Below are 23,046 nucleotides of genomic sequence, written 5' to 3' on the forward strand. Positions count from 1 at the left end.
GTGTGAGAGAGAGAAAACAGAACACACAAACTGAAAGCAGACACAGAACAGAAAGTGAAGCAGAGACAAAAAGCAAGAAAGCCAATTGGACTGAAATTGAGACATTGATTGGGGTAAGGGCACCCATTCAAAAACTGGGTTTGAAGATTGGCCCTTTGGAACTTGAGCAATAAGTCTGGGTGACTGAAATAGATGAGCTAATAATGGGCTTGGATTTCTTTATAGTTAACAACTGTGAAATCAGTGCCAGGATTCAGTCTGTGGAAATTCCCTTTAGAGGTATTGCCCAGGTGAGACAAATGGTTTTTTGGAATTGGTTTGCAGTGATCCAATTGTCCTGTCCCTGGGGCAGAAACCATTATATCAGATACATGCTGTGGTAGGCTTCTGGCATGAGAAAGATGGGGAGTGGTTGAAACTTATGTAGAAACCCAGAGTCTCAGGACAATCTTAGCTGCCTAAGCTCTTGTGAATCTGAAATAATAATTGATCCTTGTTCATTTGTTGAATGTTTCTGACAGGCAGCAAATAGTAAAAAAGGGAAACCATTGTAGTGGTCAGCAGAGTGTGATTTAGCATTTTCAGAGTTGAAAAAGGCTTTTGGGACTGTTCTTCTCTTGGCTTATCCATATTTCAAACCTCCTTTCATATTGGACACAGATGCTAATGCTTGCGGTTTGGGGGCCAGGATTTCAGATTGGCAGCCCTTCCTTTCCCCAAAATCTGAGATGGTAGCTATGGAAGTTGAGGCTTGAAGAGTTGTTATAGAGGTGAACTCTCATTTGAACAGAATGGGCAGGTTCTGCCAGCAAAATCAAAAGAAACAATAGGCATTCCTCAGGAGCTGCTGAAAGAAGCCCCTTTTGGTGGTTGAAAGAGGAAGTGAAAACTCCCACAGGGGCTTGGATGGGAATAAAATTCAGTTGGGGTTGGTGATGTAAAAACATCTTGACAGAAAGACACTGCACATATGTAGATAGCTAACCTTGTATCATTTTCAGTTTGTTACATTGTTTGTATTTTCTGTTTGGGAATGGGTCGTACTGGGTGTCACCATTTTGGCCGAGGAACGTAAAAACCCCAACAAATCAGTTATATGTATGAGGAGAAGATGGTATGAGGAAGTCAGCAGAGTGGGAATCTCTTCTTTCCCTTTATTCACTATGGGATGGGGAGAGCTATATTCCAATGGGGGAAAAATACATTCTATGGCAGCAAAGCCTGTCCGGATCTGCTGGCAATTCTTTTGCAATGCGGTCAGCCTCTCGGTTGTGCTAACCCATTCAGTTTCCCTGGTGGTCAGTCAGGTGAGGAGATCCTGCACCTTCTAGTAGGAAATGGAGAAGGCATTCTTTGCCCTGATGTCCTCCCTCGGTGTCCCAATTGTTACACGTGTCCGTGAGAGAGGGCAGAGTTACAGAATGTGACCCTGGGGTGGGAATAGGGTTGGGCAGGAGTATAGGAATTACATGGCCATCCTAAAAGGTCTATCACCTTTCAAGATTGGCATAGCTCATCTGCAGTGAGGAAGATGGCAGGGTGATGCAGCTCTGGCTAAGAGCCACACTGCAGAAGCTACCATGCCAGCATATGGCCTTAGGTGGAAAACTGACATAAAAGATGAATGAACTGAGCCAGCAATATTTTTGAAAAATATCTGTAATCAGATGAGCATTGATTTTGCTGTCCACTGATGTGCTCTTTTTTGTAAATCAAGCAAGTGGTGATATTGCAGCCTTAGGATACACTCTGAGTTGAAACCGTTGCTATTGGAAAAAGGTGTATAGTGATTGACTGGTGGGCATGTAGGTCTGACAGAGAAAGGGTTACCCACTGATTATTCAAGTGAAGTCTGTGAATTGTTTGTACATTTCTAGTGAAAGACTGTCAAATAAAAACAAAACAGGGCTGTGATTCTGTAGTCACAGAACTGTAACTATAAAGCTATGAGGCTCTTTTATATAGAAACTTGTGTCAACTGTGGTATTTTATTAAGTTGCATTGCTCAGAAGCAAAATCCATCTTGGATTCTGAACAGAAAAAAAGTGATTAAAAATTATCATAGTAAAAATATCATACTTTGCACTTCTATAGCCCTTCAATTTATGGATCTCAAAGTATTTTCAAGTTATATCTTGCAATCTTCTCATGAAGTAAAGAATTATTATTGTCCCCATTTTGTCATTGAGACACAGAGTTTTCAGTAATTGACCTGCCCAAGGCCACATGGGAAGTCTGTGGTAGAGCCAGGAATAGAATGATAGTCTGCTGACTGCCTTCCTCTGAGTTAGCCACAAGATTATCCTTCCCCTAGGAAGGAGGGAAGGAAGTCTCCTGAGAAATGGCCTTATGGGAGCATAGATAAGTCCTAAGAGCATTAGAACTCAAAAGAGAAGTTAAAGAAGGAAAAAGTGGCAACAATGTGCAGAGAAATTAGAATTAGCTAATCCCTTATCTTTTTCACTGCTGGTCCTCCATTGCGTCAATCAAAGCTACTGGGTTAACTGCATCTCTGACTAATTCTGGTCTCCTCAACTGCATACCCTCTCCGGTCTCAGGCCTAGAGCCATCACCTTTGTCAGGATCGAATCATGCATCCTGGTAGGTCAGCTATGATTACTTCAACAAGTCTGCTTTATGTCCAGATCCTGTAATTCTGTTCCCTCCAGAAGCAATGATACTGGTAACCAGTGACCAGATAACTTTCTTAATGCAAAGTATTATTTATCTGAGACAGAAACATTTCAGAGAAATCAGATTTTAAAACAATAAAACAGGCTATATGCATGTCTAGTTTACCAAAGGTCCACATGGGGATCTTGGTACATTTAAACTTCCTATAGACCCTCTTCCCTCTCAAAGATAGCTGGGGTCTAGGTCACACACTCTCTTCCCTTAATTCACAAAATAGTTCACTCTCCTTGCTTCAGGGAGAGTCTTCTTTAAAAGGTGCTTAGTCCTTTTGATCACCCTCCTTTCCAGAGAACAAGTCACTTTTTAACTCTTTATAGCCCCTTGATCTGTTGGGTCCCAGCATTGCCAAAACAGGGCTTGTCACTTGGTTGGAGACAGGATATAAGGTCCTCAGAGGTAACATTTTGACCATTGTCTTTTATGTGTGTGACTGGGACTATTGTGTTGCTTTCTTGATTGCTTTTCCAACAGCCCTCTCAAGCTCAATCAATACATGCAGACAGGAAAGATTTCTAACCCAGTATGCTATAACTTCACTTCACTGACCAGGTCACATAAAATCACATAAATCTGACCAGGTCACATAAATCACAAAATGATTACATATCATTATTCTTAGATTGCTACAAGCAGCTCCTCATCCATTACAGCAGGTGTGTTTGCTATTTATTACTATTTCACTGGTATCCAGGCTACTGGCATGTTAGCACATATCTGTTTTTTTCTGCAGAGCAAGTAGGTTTTACTTGGTCATACCTGGCACGTTCAGCAGCAGTTCAACAGCTCTACAAACTCGCCTCCTCTTAGGTGAGTTATCTGTAGAAATTTGCATTTCAGCTTGATTATACTATTTTGCAGTCTTCTCCCCTAAATAAGTACTGTAATTCATACAAAGTTCATTAATAGATTACGACTAAAGTTTCAAGTTATAAATTAGGCTAGAACACAGTCTCGCCTTACTGTGAAATTCATTATGTAAGAACAAACCAGTTATTTTCTTCCATACAATTATGAAATGGAATTGTGATGCCTTTCAACTGCTGCTCACTGCTGATTATTTAGTCTAAGGGTTGCCTATCTAATTTCATGAAGACTAACTCAGACTCTAAAGATAGATTTTCTTCCCAAGTCATAGAAGACCTAGACATAGTTCTCCATACAGACAAATAAGGAAGATGAGTTCTAGCTATTGTTAATTTATTTTGGTTGTTAGTGGAAAGAGGAGCTCTATTATAAATGAGCTCATTATGAGAGGATCACTCATATGATAAAGTCGGTACCCTATTTGCACAAAGTGATGTCTCTAATTGCTCAGACCTTTTTATGGTTTGTGTCTGCTTGAGTTAGAGTTCTTTTGTGTAGATAAAAAGGCTTTTGTAGGAAATCACCTCAGTGCTATAGGACTGTCAGTCTGGAGGGCATCTCCAATGAGATTAATGATGTCTGCCTTAATATAAGAAATCTTTGCATAAATGAGATTATAGATTCTGCAGAAACCTGCCAACTCTTATTCATTTGGAGTAAATATTATCTTTAATTAAAAGTTTTACGGTATCTTGTCCCCAAACTAATGAGATCTACATTGATTTCCCTTAGGAATTAATTTACCTTCTTAATTCTCATTCATTTTGGTAATAGGACTATTTAAATCTTATTCCAACTCTGCACCTTTGTTGAATATACTTGTTTACAACAAAAGGTCACTTTGCCATATTGACATCTTGTTGGTATTTATAATACTCTATTCTCTTTTTTGGTTCCATAAGTATTTGTTTAGTTTGTTACCCAAAACATTTATTACTAATGTCTCCGTTCATCTTAGTTCTACATACTGTGCAACACTTGTCAATAGCTATGTCATTTTGGGATATATTATCTTTGTTTCACACAGAAAACAGATCATTAACTGTGAAGCTAAAAAAATCACGAAGTTAAATAGAACTGCGTAGGTAAGAAAAACACACTAAAAGAAGTCTGAAAAGTACATTGTACAATCACTGAAATATATCAATGGCTCATTGTATGTCTGCACACTCATCAGCTGCTATTTTTCTACAAGGATTAGTTTTAACCAGCAGGGATGTTTTAGATTTAGAAGCGAAAATTGCATTACGGATCTTGGATACACATACATATTTAACTAGGCAAAGCTCCAGCATATAACAGGGCTGTGAGAATGGAAGCCAGTACCCACTTTAGGAACATACTTTATAAAAGTAATATTCTTGGCTAGAATAGAATTATTTTAGTTAATTTACACTTTTTCTTGTTTCATCAAGAATAAAGACAATGGATCTTAAATATCGATCACTCTCCTGTCACAAGTACAGCATAATATAGTCTAACCGTTTAAAACACGAATGTAAGGCTATGTTTACACTACTGCGGTAAGTCAACCTAAGTTATGCTACTCCAGCTACGTGAATAACGTAGCTTAGCTTGACTTACTGTGGGTGTCTACACTGCACTGGGTTGACGGGAGATGCTCTCCCTTTGATTTACCTTATTCCTCTAATTCCTGGTGGAGTACTGGAGTCGACCGGAGAGCGCTTTGCCGTCGATTTATCGGGTCTTCACTCGACCCGCTAAATTGATCCCCGCGGTAGTGTAGACATAGCCTAAGAGAGAGAATTATTGAAGGCCACCTTCTGGTGCTAGATGGAATTACCATGATAAATGGAACAGCTGTTGTTTTGGGTTTTATTGTACCCAAATATCTATTTTCTTAAGCCAAAATTATGGAAGACTTCACCCACTTGCCTTTTCTATATCTTCTTTCTTGTATTTTGGTATGTCTGTGTCTTCAACTTTGTGTACAGGTAAGCACAGCCATACAAATGACTCATGATAAATCACTTACTTTAAACATTTTTGACTTTACATCTCATGTAAGAAGTGTTGAGATAAATTGATACTTAGAGCTCTGTGAAGCTCAGTGGTTTCTGTTCACAGGGGGTTCAAATCAACCTTTTTCTATTTTAATTCATGTGGGCTTTGTACTCTGAATTTCACTTTGAGATTTGGGGTCAAACGAACAAAAAGATTGAAAGTGCTGATTCAAGTAACTAGTGGGATTTATCTAGTGGGGTTCCACAGAGGTCAGTTCTGGGTTTGGTACTATTCAGTATTTTCATTGATGACTTTGGTAATGCAGTGGAGATTATACTTATAAAATTTGCACATGACACCAAGCTGTGTGGGGTTGCAAGCACTTTGGAGGACAGGATTAAAATCTGAGAACTGGTTTGAAATCAACAACATGAAATTCAAGAAAGACAAGTGCAAAGTACTTCACTTAGGAAGGAAAAGTAAAGTGCATAACTACAAAATGAGGAATAACTGGCTAGGTGGTAGTACTGCTGAAAAAATCTGGCAGTTATAATGGATCACAAGTGGAATGTGAGTCTACAATGTGATGCAGTTGCAAAAAAGGCTAATATCCTAGGGTGCACTAACTGGAGTGTCAGATGGAAGGCAGGGGAGGTAAGTGTTCTGCTCTTCTCAGCATTGGTGAGGCCTCACCTGGAGCACTGGCATCACACTCTCCGAAAGATGTGGACAAACTGGAGAGAGTCCAGAGGACAGCAACAAAAGTTATAAAAGGTTTAGAAAACCTAACCTATGAGAAAAGGTTAAAAACACTCTTTAGTCCTGAGAAAGGAAGACTGAGGGGGGAACCTGATAATCTTCAAATATGTTAAGGGCTGTTATAAAGAGGACTGTGATCAGTTGTTCTCCACTGAAGGTAAAACAAGAAGTAACGGGCTTAATCTGAAGCAAGGGAGATTTAGGTGAGATATTAGGAAAAGCTTTCTAACTATAAGGGTATTTAAGCGCTGAAACAGGCTTCCAAGGGAGGTTGTGGAATCCCCATCATTGGGGATTTTAAGAACAGGTTGGACAAACTCCTGTCCGGGATGGTCTAGGTTTACTTGGTTCTGCTTCTGTGCAGGGGGCTGGACTTGATGACTTTTCATCCAGCCCTACATTTCTGGGATTCAAAGTTTAACTGGTTTTGAGGGGGAACCATTAATTGGCTTAAGTTCATAGGAAAAGGGCTCAGTCTTGGTCAAAGGGTCAGTTGAGTCTCGAATCTGTATAGTACTCCCAAACTAGCAGAGTTTCACCTGGTCTGATGATTGTAATTAATGTTTCACTCAGTCCTCCTGATAACTTTATCTAAAGTTATGCTGAAGTCCCTACTCAGCTTTTATTTTCTCCTTACTCCATGCAAATGTCTATGGATTTAAATGAGAGTTTTGAGTAAGGATTCTCTTCATTAATTGGCTTTCTGTTAAAAAAAATTCTGCTCCCTCAAAACTCAGCTCACACCATCAGGTACTACACTACTTTCAGATCAAACAGAACAATGCAGCACTTTCTGGACCTGAGTGAAGCCTTTCAGAGAACAGACAGTCACTGAGACTATTAGTAAAAGATTTTATGCCTCGTCTGTTGTAATGTAATCCACATTGTGAGATGAACCTGCTGTCTTCAGACTAATGAGTGGGCCTGATTCTGCTCTAGTGTAAGTGAGGGCTAACTCCACTGAACTCACAAAGTGGTACACGTTTGCCCTTGTATACAGCCAAAATCTCCCATTCTCCCTTAGTGTGTTGTGTACCTGTCCCACCCCAGAAGTTGCTGCACAATACCTTAGATCATTTGAGAGTCATCTTGGAATCTCAGTATATGCAATTGTAAAATATTCTTAAACACTGCTGCTTTTTCCCTTGGAACTGATAGAAAAAAATTAAATAAATTTATGGAATATTTTACATGCACCAGAGAAACACACATCTTAAGAGGTTCCAAGTCCTACATGATAAACAAGAAACATTTGGATTGATAAACAAGAAACATTTGGATATCTCCATTAGCAGATCCATTATCAATCATCGTTGCAGAAGCAGAACATACACTGGAACTATAGATAGATTCATCATTGATTTCTACAAGTTCTTGATGATTTTCCACTAATAACGCACTTGCAGATGCACTTCCTTCCATCGAACAGGAATTAGAGTATTATCAATAATTTACAAAGAAGCAAATAATGCTTATGTACTGCAGTCAGGGTAACAAATGTCCTTTAGACTGCACTAGAGGTCACCAGCTTGTGACATGTATCTTTTAGGCCATCCATAAGGCTGCAACTACATAAAGCAAGCTATTAAAAGAAAGGTGCAACAAAATTAAAATTGATATTAACCTAAAAAATCTTTGATACATATATTTTATTAGGTTTCCCCAAAACATCAGTGTAAAATATCTGTTCCCTTCCTCAGGTCACTAGTTGACTACATTAACTAAGTACAATGAAAGTTTACCCCCCACCCCAAATCTATTAATTTAATACACAAGAACATAGGAATAGTCAATGTGGATAAGACCCAATGTTCATGTAGTTCCGTATCCTGTCTTTGACAGTGACTAGTACCAGATGTTTTAGAAGAAAGTGCAAGAAACCCCACAGTAGGTAGATGCAGGATAATCTACCCCCATGAAGCTCTCCTCTGTTTAATATTTAATAGAGATTGGTTTAAGACCAAGTATGAGGTTTTATATCTATTCAAAAATGTTTGTTATCCTTAACTATTATAATTCTGAATATAAATAGACAATCCTTTGGAATACTGCTAAATTCTTGACTTCAACAACTTCTTGTGGTAATGAGTTCCACAGTTTAATTACTCCTGGTGTGAAAAAGTATTTTCTTGCATCAGTTTTGAATTTTTTACCTTTTATTTTCATTTGCTCTGTCCTTTGTTCTTGTTTTTACAGCACTGCAGTACAGCATATATTTATGGTTGGTGGAGAGAAAACTGAAACAGGTAAGCTTTCTAAAAAATATTTCTTAAAAGCCAAATCCTGGTTGCAGTGGAAGGGTTTGCCACATAATTCAATGGAACCAGGCTTTGATCCAAAAGTAGTATTTGTTTAAATGGGCTCCACTGTACTTGTCTAAGATAGCTATTGATTTATAAACAACTTTGGCACCACACATCAAGATATTAGGAAGGAGAGGTGAACTCAGTTCATGACTCATTTCACTGAATAGCGGCTGGATCATTTGCCATTCCCTTTGGTGTTCTAAAAATAAGTGTAGAAGTTGCTGCGTTTGAAAGTCTTCTCTGGGTGGATACATTTTACTTCTTAAATACTGAGAGTTAAATCCTGTCTTGGCTGGCACTGTGAGACAGAGAAGAAATGCTGCCAATGCATAGTCTTCTACTGGCATCCTGACACCTCGAAGGACTGTTCTTTGAAGATGGGAGCAATGCCCTGTGGGAATCACTTTGATGCTCCTCTCACTAATGCTTCTTGCTAGCAGCAGCATGTGCAGTAGCTCACGCAGAAGGCTATACATCCTCATAACCCTTGCAACAAAATAGCAGACCCCCAAGGGAACTTTGTACACAAGCCTGCATGGTAGCAGGCTATTTCTCCTAGCGCTATGTAGAGATCTTACGGTGCTGCTTGCATTGGCATAAGAGGGGAACGTAGACTCCCTGGGCCAAATTCTCTGTTGGTTTAAATGGGTGAGACTCCACTGAAGCTCAGCTGAGAATTTGACTGTCCCCTCTTTTGTACCAATGCTGCATAGGGCAAGATTTTGCCTCAGCTGTAATATCAAGAAAACAAAAGTACAAAAAGCACATCAACACACACCTCATAGGATACAGATTGAATGGCTAACTAGAGTTGATTTACATGTCAGCTATGTGTGTATACAAATTTCATGGCAGTTCAAAACAAAGAAACTATTTTTGGGGCTTGACAGCTAAGCGATTTACACCAAGTCTCGTCAAATTTGTGTGAAATCCACAATGTGACCAGTCAGAGGCTTCTCATAGTTGTGCATATGTGCTCCTGAACAAGGACCTGACTTCCAGGGGTGAAAATCAGAAAGGTGCTCAGTATGGTAGGAAAATATCTGTGCCTAGTTTATACCATTTGACTGTTTATTTTTACCTTAGTTAACCTGAAAGAAGGTGGCTGTCACTCCCAAAAGCTTCGAAGTGGTGGTGGTGCTTGCCTAACCCCCATCATAACACTACAGTGAAACTAGCCGTTCAAGAAATGTGTGCATGACCAGATCACCCTAACATCAAAGTCACACAACTACATTCTGTGGCAGTACAAATCCATAGAAAATAACTGTTTTCACTGACAGAGAGCAGGATTTTCACATTTTAATAGTCTAGCAGGGGGTTACTCCCGTCCATACAGGGATAAAAATCTAAGGATTTTTTCACATCTAAGGAAGATTACTTTTCTAATGGTATTTGTTGCGACCTTCAACTTCTAAGAGTCTGGAGAAGTACAGGCCCATTGCTCAAACACTGAGAATTAACATATATTATAAAACAGGTTGCTTTTCTGAACATTCACTGCAAACCTGCTAGTTACAAAAGATTAGATGCATTTGCAGATCAGTTCCACTCTGTCATATTCCCACTTGCTACGGAGCAATGTCAGAGTCAAGGTTGAAGGTAATTTGAGAGCACAGTGCCCAATTCCCATGCAGTTTTACAAGGACTCAGCTGTTACTATTTAGATTTAAAGTGTACTGGTGAAAATGAGGTATCCTTGCTTCCTCCTTTTTTACATCTAAGTGCTTTTACAGTGCCAGCTTTAGAGATGTGATGAGTTTTCTAGAGTTTTAAATGCACAGTGTTTTGTGAAGATACATTTATGAACAATTTATAATAAACTACCATGAAAGTCAAATGCCAACTGCAACATGAGCTGAGCAAATAATGACAAAAGTTATATTTTATTCAAAAATATAATTAATTTAGATATAGTCACCCAAATCTGTAACTGGAATGGTAAAAAGGCAAGTAATATTTTTGAAAAAATACTGTAAAATTCACTAAAAAAATTATCCAATAATTATTATTCAGCTGGCCTCAAACACAACATACCTGCAAACGTAAGATGTATTTATTCCTGTCTTGATTAATAGAAATTAATAAAGTTCACTACGTGCCTGCCTTACACAGTGCATAACAAGAGAATATACAAGTTGCCTCCAGAAGTGGTGAACGCCTCCTGTTTACAGAAAGAGGTGATTCTCCCCTACTCCATTCCCAATAATGTGCTAGAAACTGCCTCTTGGCTGTGCCTCCTTTGTGCTGCTCTGATGGGCAATAGAATCAGAGTTCTAGAGATGCCTCTTTGGACAGGGAGGGGAGAAGAGCAGAGAATTTCTTTAAGTCCACTAGGAACCTCACCATTCAGATATAAATTTACCTGGGTAGCTCTTAGATTCTATAGGATGGGTCCTCTAGAAAGCCATTAGATACATGACCTGCAAACTTCTCCATGCTGCCCTGACAACTTGCCTCAAATCTGATCAGCAGGGATCACCTTTAGGGTTGAGAAGGCATGTTCAGTCTTCATGCATACACACTATTGCCTTCTTTGTTAAGACTACAACTAAGTTCCTAGTTAGTGCTAACTGTATTGTTTGGTGAGGGAGACATGGATACTCATCTATTAGGGATGGGACTGAGACCGTTAACCACATTTCACATAGGCAACTCAACAGCCACCAGATGGTAACTTTTGGTTACTACCGACTCTGGTACGTGTTCAGACTGGTGACCCAGAGCTGAAAGACTCTTCATCCCATTACCAATCCTCTGAGCCATCTAGCCCTCCTTGTCCTCCTTATTGCTTTTCTAAACTAAATTATATCTATATAGGGAAATGCAATTTTGAAAAAAACATGATTTAGTTGCTTTCAAAGAGTCATATTGACTAGGCTTGGGAGAACGGGTTGGGCTAGGCATAGATTGGGGACATAACTGATGGGGACAGGTCTGAAGAACCCATCTAGAGCAACCAATTTTCTCCACAGGGGAAGGCTTGACTAGAGAGACTTGCAGTCTAATGAACTGCATCCCACCTGGAAGGGCACTAAGGCCAGCAGTGATAACCACAATCAGACTTGTTGACCTTTACAGCTGTATAGGCAGCTAGAAGAAACCCTGCTGAACTACAGTTCAAATGGCTGTCACATTTGCTAGATATTCAAGAAAAAGAATACATATACACACTTTTTGAACATGCTCTTAAAAGTTGATAAGACAGATATAGGCCTGTAAATCATCATTGCTTAGATGGACTTAACTATTTACATAAAAATTACTATTCCAGTAACAAAACATTTCAGTCTCTTCTGCAGTTTAGTGTCTGTGTCTAGCTATGTATTTATAAAGTGCACAATTCACCTTGGTATGTAGGCATGTAAGGACTACAGATACACTTTACCAAGTGGGAGTCTGCTCTCTACCATTGTTTTATTTGTTGTAAAGTTTCCCTCTTCTCTCTTCCTGTGAGACTATACTCTGCAGCCCTGTTGTCAGCTTGGGAAGAGATTCTCTCTCTTCTATCTCGGCACAATGGGAACCCCAATAATCTGGATTGGGGCTTTTGGGAGCCTGCAATAATATAAACTTTTAATGATATTATTTTTACTGCTACAGCTTGAAGAAGTTGTGCTTACATTGTGTTCTGAATATAGCAAGGCTTGGGCTTAGTCTACTCTGTTGTGACAGATTTTCAAAAGATAGGACCCCTCACTGAATTCCCTTTGCCTCCTGCAACTTTACAACTTCATCCTCCCCTGTGATTATAGTTCTGTTAGTGAGTTCCTGTCAGAGAAACTGTCTTCAAAATAGCCCAGTCCTAGTCCATTCAGGGCCTTAGAAATTAGGGCCAGGCCATTGAATTTGAACCGCTTCCCATTGACAACAGTTTTAGAGATGTCAATATTGCACTACCATAAATCCTCCTGAAATAAAATATTATGTTAGCAATTCTATCTAAAACTAATATAATAGCTGTTAGTAAATTTTCATGCAATTTACCGATTTCAAAGTGAACTATAGAGGCACCAGATAAGTCAGGAGATTGGCAATAGGATAGTGAATATTTTACCTAAAAATTACCTAATCAAATTCAACCAAGATGGATTATAATGGAAATAATCTATTTTATGATGGCTGTTCGGTAGCCTAAGTGAAATGAAGAAGTGGGGTTTTTACCCACGAAAGCTTATGCTCAAATAAATTTGTTAGTCTTTAAGGTGCCACCGGACTCCTTGTTGTTTAAGTGAAATGAGTTAGTTAATTTAGTTCCTAGGGATAGATGTCTGCATCATAACTTTATTGGCAGTCTCAGAAGAGAGCTCAGAGTCTGAATGGATAAAGTTACTGAACTGTCCTCTCACCCTGTATATGCAATTCCTCCAGGTAAGGTTTAAGGAACTCTGGGGTTTGACAATGTGAGGAATGTTGGACTGCTGCCCACCATACTATGGCCACTTTGTAAGTAAATATAAGACTTCTCTCTCCAGGGCCACCACTCTGGTAACTTTCACAAATCCTAAATTCATTCACTGTTTATTTCAGTGCATTCTCTAAAACAGGTGAAACACCATATATAAACTATATGTATGTAATCACATCACATTGTTTATTGTATCCAAAAGGCAGAACAAGAGAAAAAAATAAGTACAGACCAGCATACATGAACAATTGTCACAAATCATGGGTGATAAAGAGTCATCAGAAGTGCATGTAAGATAAGAGTTAGGAGACATTACAATTCACCAAGAATTCTTATGGTTTAATTTAGTTAGGATTATTTAAAAAACAATTCTCTCTTTTCCTTTCTCAGTCCAGAATCCATTCCACCCTCCAAAAGCAGCATGAAGGAACTAAAACAGAGAGGAAAGTAGATCAATAAAGGAAACTGAAGCTCTCAATGGAGATTTGTAAGGTTCAGGATGAAAGGTGCCTTTTAGGATTTCAAGGAAGTGAGGTCATGGGGGCAGGTATAGGTATGACCTGATACCTGACTGGCAGCAGGAAAAGAAAGAAGCACATGGGGAGAGCTAGTTAGCAAGAACTTATTTTTTGGACTATTAAAGACCTTAATTTGTGTTCATTGATTTGATTTTCATGCCCCCATTGTGCATGGTGCATCTGAATTCATAGCCAGCCTGTCTGATTTGGAAGCATATTTAGTTTCTCCCTCAGCTGACAATGGCTCACAAACCAAACTTTTGTAGAATATAGATATATTTTGGGTATATTTATATTGGGACCAGTCTTGTAAAATGGTTTTAATCAGTAAGATTTGCAAAGTTGTCCTTATTCTTTCATGGTTAGTAATAGACCAATATTTCTTTCTAATGTTATTGTCTGCCCTCCTGTATTATTTCTGCTGGCTGAAGTATCTGCCTTACATTGATAGGGAAATGAATAATTTATTTAATCATTCATAGAACAAATAGGATATGGGGAGTTTACACAACCTCAATCATGCAGTCTATCTTAAGTCATGTCCACAATATTCAACTATTAAGACCCCAAGGATTCAGACTCTGGCCTTAAGCAAACTTTACTTGCCTATTTAGAAGCAGACTCAGTGTGCAGAGTGAGTTCACTACCATCCAAGACCCTGCCTTAATATCAGACTTGGTAATTCACTACTGATTGTAGTAATGGTGGAAATTGTAGTGTAAACAGGACTTGGGTGTTTTTACTGTATTGTCTAAGGTGCTAAAAATGCCCAAGTCCTGTTTACACTAAGCTTCCACTGTTGCTACAAATGGAGCTATACCACTGGTGAATTATGGCTATGAAGTTTCCTTGTGTAGACAAGATCCCAAAATGGTGAGGACTCCCAAATGTCCATACAGCAACCATATGCCAGGCTCATCCTTTGACAGCATTAAAGATGACTGGCACAGGAATTTTACAAAGTTCCATTAACTTTAGAATGCGTGGTGTTTTGAATATTCCCAATAGTCAGGCACAGTAGGATACCCAGTGCACTGTTAACATTTAACTGCATCATAAGACTTAAAGGACAAGAAGATGCCATTTAAATTAATTTAAAGCCTCTCCACCTAGCTATTGGGGCTATTCAGCAGGGTACATTTAAAACTATAGAATTTTGTACAATTACTGTATTTTGTTGGTTACCTGTATCAGTAATCTGCAAATGGTGCTATAAAAATCTAACTGTAGAATGATGTGCTCATCATCCCAAATGGTGTCTGGGGAACTTCAGCACAAGGTTTTAAACAACTTCTTTTCCTTCTATTGCAGGTTTAGTGATAGCTATTCCCATTCAGTTGCCAGACCCAGTTCCCTATTATGATTCAACATGGACTTTGCGGTTGATATTTCACTATAGATTGATCATCAGTAGCAAAGGAGCCCTGCCTATACAGGTACATCCCATTTTTTCCATTACCGAATGGTTTTATAACTTTTCAAAATACCCTGAAGTTGTAAAAATGCAATTATAAAACAAATAAATCTAATTCAAAATAAAAATATTAACAACGTTATAGAACTGTGTAATATTGGGCTGAACATGGCTTGGAAACTGAACATTATTATTATTTATAAAAGACATACCAGTAAATTAGAAAGAGGACAATGCCAAATAGAGAACTTTTGAAAATACTCATTTTGACCACTGCTTCTCTGACAATTAATGCAGTTTCTCTTCATTTAGTTGCAGGAGACTTGATACGTTTAAAAGTAAACAATTATTTTAAACCTGTCCCAATGAGACTTGTCCCAGTCTCACTGTTGTTAAAAATGGAAACTGCATCTCAACATATTTTAATCCCCTGATAAAATGTATAATCTACCCAAAGGTAGATCTCTATAACGTCTTTTTGAACAGGTCTGGGTTATTGAGAGGTAATATTGAAAAAGTGACTGCATTTGCCCATGGCTTGATGCAGGTTATTTCCAGGTGATTTGTCCATAGATGTTAGGTTTACATTTCTCTTTCTTTAACACAAATATTTTCACTACAGATGTGTTAGGTACTTCAGAAGAGCCATTTTTTTGCATTTAATTATGTAGCTGACTGGTATGTTGCTGGACAATGAATGGAAATTCAGATTTTGTTCTGAAATACACTAATTGGTGTTCACTAGAGGGAACAAAAAATGGTACCAAAACTTTAGTACTGCTTTCCCTCATTCTCCCAAAAATATTATGACTTTAGATTTAATTTGTTCATAAATTGAATGCTACCCCAGATGTGACTAATCTTTCATTAGCAACGTGTTTTAAAGAGCAATTTGGATAACTGAAAACTTTATATTCTGAAACACTCTCTCCATCTAGTTTTGAGAACTGCAGAGACCATTTTAGTCTTCTTCAATATACTGCTGTACAGGTGCACACAACAGTATATGAATCATTTCCCATTAATAGGTCATACACAGAGCTGACCCCTCTAGAATGCCAAACATTTTAAAACTGTTTATGAAATGCATTTCTTTAAACCAGCTGAGAATCTGCACGTTTGAGTTTCAAAGGGATAGCAGTACTATTTATCATACATGCTTATTGAATCTTTACGAGCATGGTGGCCGTGGGAAAAGGCAGAAGTAGAGTTAAACCCAATGTTTCTTTCTATTAAAAAATATAGCTTCGTATATTTTCATTCTGGTTTGTCTGCCCGAGACATGCGTTGTACTGGTGAGGAACAGGGTAAGGGCCAGGGCAATGGGTGAATGTACAGTTCAGCACATCTCTTCAGCAGCCGCTGCCGGCAGGACGCATGCGGAAACCCAGATTAAAAGCTGCTTCTCCCTGGGAAGACCACAGGCCCTACTTTGAGCTGAATCCCTCTTGGGGGGCAGGAGGCCTTGATGGCCCCAGGAGATGCCATTTATATCGTCCTGCTGCAGCACTAGTAAATTTGGCCCTAAGCCTTTCCCCATTCTTTGACAGTCTCATGTCTTCGTTCATCCCCAAAGTGCTACCTGTATACAAATTATTCTGAATATTGAATACATGTAACTCACAATGAATAAAAGGGGATAATGAGTGAGAGTAAAGCATGTATCTCCATTCAGATGAAGCTTGTGTTCTTCTTACAACTCACATTTACTTTTTAAGAGATGTTAACAGTAAAACAATTTTACAGGAGATTTTTCTTAGCATCATGAAGAAATTCTGGTTGAAGTTCCCTGTAATTCACTCAAGCCACAGGACTGCCCATCAGCCTTTCTTGCCGAAGAGCAACCAATCTCTGGAACCACTTTTCCTCTGCTTCTGCCTTCTCAATGAATAGCTGTAGAGGGGGAGGGAAGACAACTAATTTTAACCTTCTGTTGTTGATTGGGTTTGATAATATCGTATTGATACAGATATTGCATATTTCACTACTGTCAAAAACAAAAAAGGCAACCAAACAAGGAAATTAAATACAAAATCTATGTTAAAAGGTTGAGATTTTAATCATATGAACATCAGGAAATTTAAAGTTATGGCTTCTACAGCAACTGCAGCTCTGTCATATTGTACAGCTAGTACATCTATATTAAACATAGGCAGTATAATACAGCAAAATACTATAAATGCACCATGTGTATCTGAATTAGTTGCTGTAGAAGCTTTACTTTTGTTTCCTTTACTTCTACATGACTGAAATTTTAAATAGAAACACTGCATTAATATAGTTCTTTGAATTAAATACAATCATCCTGTGGCGTGGATGGAAGTAGAAAACCACAGCTGTGTGCTGAAATAATGGCAGAACCTTGGAAATATCCATTAGCAGGGCTAAAAAGCACAAACATGAAATTCCACTTAATTAGGAGTGCATAAAATGTGTGAGCCAACTTTCACTTTGATATTTTGGATTGAGGTGTGATTTTATAATGTGCATGAGGTCAGATAGAATTCCCACAGCCAGAAGTCAGGCCTGGTCACATGGGAAAGTTGTACTGGTTTAATTAGTTTTTAAACTAATTTAGTTAAACGGGTTCAATAAGAGTGTCTTGTGTGGACACTCTTATTTCCATTTAAAAGTTTCCACACAGGAGTTTGAACCAGTTTAGCTATATTGATTTAAATTCACACGTTAGTTTAAACCAGTGCAACTCGCTCATGTAGATAAGCCTCTAGAGTTTTTTGAGTGTGGTATTCAGAGGGTATGTTAACACAATACTGCAATATAAGCCTGGGCTTAGGCTCAAGCCCAAACCCCATTTCTGTCTACACACAATTCTGTCTGACTCAGGCCATCAGGCCCTCTAGCCCAGACCTGCAAGGGGGCTGGGTTCGAGCTCGAGTGCCACAGGACTCGAGCCCAAACTTCTCCATCATTTAGCATGGATGCAGCTTGGGTCTGGGCCCTCCCAGACTCAGGTACTGACAGTCTGCCAACACTATCCCACAATCCCATGGGAAGTGTCCTTTGTCCTGCCTATCCCAAGACTATCCAGTTAACTCCCAGGAAATGGAAACAGCCCCCGATTCAAGTACAGCTGCTCGGCATTTAAGCTTCATTTTATCTACTGAGTTGCAAGCAGAGTGAACCTTCTCCTGCATTTGTGATGGCTATTGACAGGAAGAAGTCTTTTGTCAAGCACTGCTACCTGGTCATGAGAGCACAGTCAGATTTTGGTTAATCTCTAGTGTGAGGTGAGCAAAACATTTGACTTAGCAAGAGTTCCAGGAATGATTACATGTACCAGAAAATAGCGAAGAAGCCGGCAGTGCTGGGGATTCACCAAGCTGGTGACCAGTTTATGGAACAGATTAAGTGGCTCGAGAATGACTACTGAACAGACAGGGATAAGAATCACACCTCTGGGAACTCACTGTCATCCTGCCCCTTTTACAAGGAGTTTGACTGGGTGCTGGGTACTGCACCAAGCACTGAGCCAATAGTCCTTCACAACAGCCCAGTCAACCTGTATGGCAACCTTCTGACCCCAGAATCCAGTATCAGACTGGAGAAAAGCCAGCAAGTGCTGGACCAACCTGCCAGAGTGACTCTGAACCTGCCAGAACCTGGACCAACCTGCCAGAGTGGCTCACACTGGTTCCCAAGAAGGCTTTGCTGCTGGAGCAGCTGCAGCAAATCCTAGGTCTCTCTTTGGAAGAGCTATTTGATGACTTCCCCCCAGAGGAGCAGCTCACTGTGGAAACAGCAGCAGAAACACAAGCAGAAGTAGCCCCTCAGTCTGGTAAGTTTCTAGCTCCACATCTGTTGTTATTAATAAAAGGATGGGAGGAATTTCTGGTTTATGACCTCATACAAAATTTATTTATTACAAGCCACAGGCAGCAGTATGTATCCACGTTGGAGCCACCCCCTCTTCCCCATATCACCGCATGGAATTCAAAATGGAGACCAGGACGCGCATGCAACAATGAGACAAGTATTTATAATTACATTTTTACTACATGCTCGCACATTCTTACGGAATTGTGCTGGAGTGTTAAAAATAAGAACCTTATATTCCCTCCCCCTTTTAGTATGCCATGCAATACACATCGGCCATGCCAAAATGTAATGAGCTGCCAGTAACTAGTAAACTGTCCAGGGTGAGGGGAGGTTAAATGTAGTCCATGGGTGACAAAATCAATGTCTGAAGTAGAGCTGGGGGTTGCATGTAGTCCAGAAGTGGGCCAGGAGGGGTGAAGATTGTTGTTGTCTGAGAGTCCGTATTATTATTTGTGTTTGTATGTAGTCCTTGGATAGTTGCCTTCAGAGCAGCCTGCACCAGAAGCCGTATGGAGCTGTAGGGAGGTGCAGTAATCCATACATATGCTAATGCAGCATCCTGTTGATTTCCCCCTGGATTTGGACCTGATCCCACGTGCTGATAAACTTTTCCTATAGTACGAACTCCAGAAAGGTAATCAAATTTCAGGAAAGGACATATTTTCCACTGTCACCTCACCAGCCCACTCCACTCATAGGTGTGCTGCTCAGTCACCATAACTTTGAAAACCTCTGTGGCATACACAGCTGGCTTACCACTGTTGGCTCAGAATAAAATGTCCCTTTGCCATTGTGGAACCTCTAGAATTGTCTAGAATGTCATTCAGAATGTGGAATACCTGAGGGGGTAGAGAAGGCTTAGGTAGTAAGCTGCACCCCACCCTGCCTGCTAAAAAAAACAAACCCAGGCCCACCTGGTTTACAATTTTTAAACAAAAAACAATTGTAAATTCTCATTGTTTGAGCAGTCTTTTCACTATGATTAACTCAGTTGTGTCCAAAGAGCTTCTCGGAACTGAAGCATTCCTTTCAGAATATATTAAAGTTCAGTTTTACAAAGTGTCATTTTCTGGCTTTGAGATTCCACAAGGCACAGTTGCCTGCAGAGGCACTGAACTTGTTTTGAAGTGCTGAGACAATAGAGCACTGTTTGATGTTTATTTTTAGGTCCTTCCACCTTTGCTGGTCTTTCCACCTTGGCAGCACAGGCACATGCCAGCAGGTCCTTGGAATTCAGATCTGACACAGACCAGTCCAAGCAGCAGTATATTTCATTGAGGAACTTATGGTGAATATTCTGGACAGGGCCAACAAGAAGGTGCAATACCAGAAGGGGAGAAGGATTCGCACAAAGTGGAAAGGCACAGACAGGCTGCAAAGCGAGAAGACAGAATTGAAGCACACAAGGAGAGACTCACAGCTCAGTTTCTGGAGCAGGACCTTCTGCCATGAGAGGAAGATTCAATGCAGCAGAAAGACCTGTTCAAGAAACAGCTTATGGCTGTAAGAAGACAGGCTCCTGCTGTGCCCATGTATACCATGGCATCATGTGCTGCAAACCAGGAACAGTTTAGACAATTCCAGGTTTGGATAGCCCATGGAACTGAAATTTAACAGCGGGTGGACTGGCCAAGACTACCCCATGCAGGCCCCCATCCTGTGCAGCAGTGCCAATGCAAGCAAAATGTGCAAGGAAGGAAAAGGAGAACGGGGGCCCAGGAGAAATGCAACATTAGAGAAGAGAATGTATTTGTTAGCAGTGCTTTCACTCTTTTCACCATTATATCCATGGCTTATGTTTGATTAATGGTTTTGGTGTTGGTTTATTACTGTGCTTTGATTTGCTAATAGTAGCTGGTCTGCCTGGCAACTGTGTAATATTGGTTTTGGGTTTTTTTACATCCACATTCACAAATAAAGGCTTTTATTTTATTAACGTTTATTACCATCACTGTATCACATCATATAAGGTGTACTTCAAATAATAAAGATAGACACATGATAACTGGGACGCATCCAAATACTGTATCTCAAAACTTGTATCTACATCAAGCCATACTGTAAATCCACAGTTATTGCCACATACCCCCTATTGGTGGGAATTGTGTCCCAGCCTGTCCGTGATGGTAGACTTCCGATAGGCAGAAAACCCTGGCATCATGAAATTTTCCAGTGCAGCCTACACTGATGTCCATAAATCGGCCTCTGTGGTCCACAAGGACCTGCATACCAATGGAGTAGTGCACTTAGCGGTTATGTACTCATGTGTTCCTTGAGGAGGGTGAACTATGGACACACAAGTCCAATTAATGGCCACAATGCATTTTGAAAATCCCTTTCTCTCAAAATTAGCAATTTCTTCAGGGACATTGTTTGTACCCACCACTTTTGGGTAAATCACTTGCCTGATTGTCTCAGTAACCTCCACCCGCACTTTATCCACAGTTGACTTGCCAGCACCAAACTGGTTCGCAGTTAGCAAATGGATCTTTAGCAGTCTGGAGTAGCCAGCTCCCAGAGAGTTATAGCAACCTGCTTCTGGACTAGTATGGCCACTCTCATGTATGTGTCCTGATGCTGGAGATCAAAGCAAGCCACTTACAAAGCTCCAAAAATGTAGCTTTCTTCATGCAGAAGTTTGGGAGCCACTACTGGTCATCCCATGTCAGTCTGCTCTTGTGGCCCTGCTCCAGAAAGACAGGTGTACATAGGGGGATCAGCAGCTATACCAAGAGTCCTGAGCAACATCAGCCCGTTTGAGACTTCCATGTCTGTATCATCGTCCTCTTCCAACAGGTGCCTTCAGTAGTCAGAAAACATCCACAGAATGTCCACTAGCATCTCATGGATGCTCTTCCAGTTTCCCGAAACAAGAGTGAAAGCCCAATCAAAAGAAGCTCTTCAAATGGGGACTCCTCCATGTTGCTAGTTCTGGTTGCTGGGAGCATGCAGACTCAAAAAATGGCTCAGCAGGGGATGTTGGTGGGATGCGACAGCTTTCTGTAACATGCAGGGTGAACAGTCAAGTTTTCCCACACTGCACTAGGAACCAAGGGCTAGAGCAGCCATAGCTGGGGAAGTCATAAGGAAGCCAGGAATATGGTAGTTTGACTCAGGTCTGTGTCCTGCAGTGTGGATGCGAGGGCCCAGTTTGGGGCCCAGGTCCAGAAATTGTAAACCTAGAGTCAGAATTAATGTAGATGCTCAAGCTCTGGGGTTACAAACCCAGGGTCTGTGGACTTTAGTCCCACTAACGCTGGAGTTACACTGCAGTGTAAGCATACTCTGAATCACTCTGGTTCACCAACTCAAACCACAGAAACTTTCAAACAATTTCCACTGACTTTTCATAGATTTGCACAGGGATTTAAATTGCATTAATGGCTTTAGGAAATCTCTACACAACTCTGAAAATGTAGGAATTTTTACAGGACAGTATTTGATTCATCCATTAGTTGTATTCAGTGTAATCTGTATATTTCTCGCTCTCATTTTATATTGTATATTAACTGGACACATAATTTAGAATGGATAATTATTATCTGATGGGTTAAAAAAAAATGATCAATGATTCATGAAGAAGCAGGCCAAAGAGATTCTGGTTGAGATTACTCAACAGCGGTAACTTTTCAAATGGATTGGGTCATACTTTTCTCTATAAAAAGAAAAGGAGTACTTGTGGCACCTTAGAGACTAACCAATTTATTTGAGCATGAGCTTTCGTGAGCTACAGCTCACTTCATCAGATACATACCGTGGAAACTGCAGCAGACTTTATATATACACAGAGAATATTGAAACAATACCTCCTCCCACCCCACTGTCCTGCTGGTAATAGCTTATCTAAAGTAATCGTCAGGTTAGGCCATTTCCAGCACAAATCCAGGTTTTCTCACCCTCCACCCCCACACACAAATTCACTCTCCTGCTGGTGATAGCCCATCCAAAGTGACAACTCTTTACATGGGCTATCACCAGCAGGAGAGTGAATTTGTGTGTGGGGGTGGAGGGTGAGAAAACCTGGATTTGTGCTGGAAATGGCCTAACCTGACGATTACTTTAGATAAGCTATTACCAGCAGGACAGTGGGGTGGGAGGAGGTATTGTTTCAATATTCTCTGTGTATATATAAAGTCTGCTGCAGTTTCCACGGTATGTATCTGATGAAGTGAGCTGTAGCTCACGAAAGCTCATGCTCAAATAAATTGGTTAGTCTCTAAGGTGCCACAAGTACTCCTTTTCTTTTTGCGAATACAGACTAACACGGCTGTTACTCTGAAA

The 23,046-nt window shown here is 40.0% G+C and overlaps 1 protein-coding gene across 3 annotated transcripts in view; it reads right to left on the reverse strand.

Moving 5' to 3' along the window:
• Window positions 1-13,163: 13,163 nt before the first annotated feature.
• The window catches only part of RSRC1 (arginine and serine rich coiled-coil 1), a 370,782-nt gene continuing 360,899 nt past the window's right edge, over window positions 13,164-23,046 (reverse strand). For 2 of the 3 annotated variants that reach the window (XM_077826483.1, XM_077826481.1), the window contains one exon: window positions 13,164-16,821. In XM_077826483.1, the coding sequence (XP_077682609.1) occupies window positions 16,729-16,821 (93 nt within the window). In that variant the 3' untranslated portion in view covers window positions 13,164-16,728. Of the gene's footprint in view, window positions 16,822-21,290; window positions 21,766-23,046 lie in introns of those variants that run through there. The other variant, XM_077826482.1, reaches the window with a different exon arrangement.

This window comes from Eretmochelys imbricata, chromosome 9 (genome assembly GCF_965152235.1).
Source record: "Eretmochelys imbricata isolate rEreImb1 chromosome 9, rEreImb1.hap1, whole genome shotgun sequence".
Taxonomy (NCBI): Eukaryota; Metazoa; Chordata; order Testudines; family Cheloniidae; genus Eretmochelys; species Eretmochelys imbricata.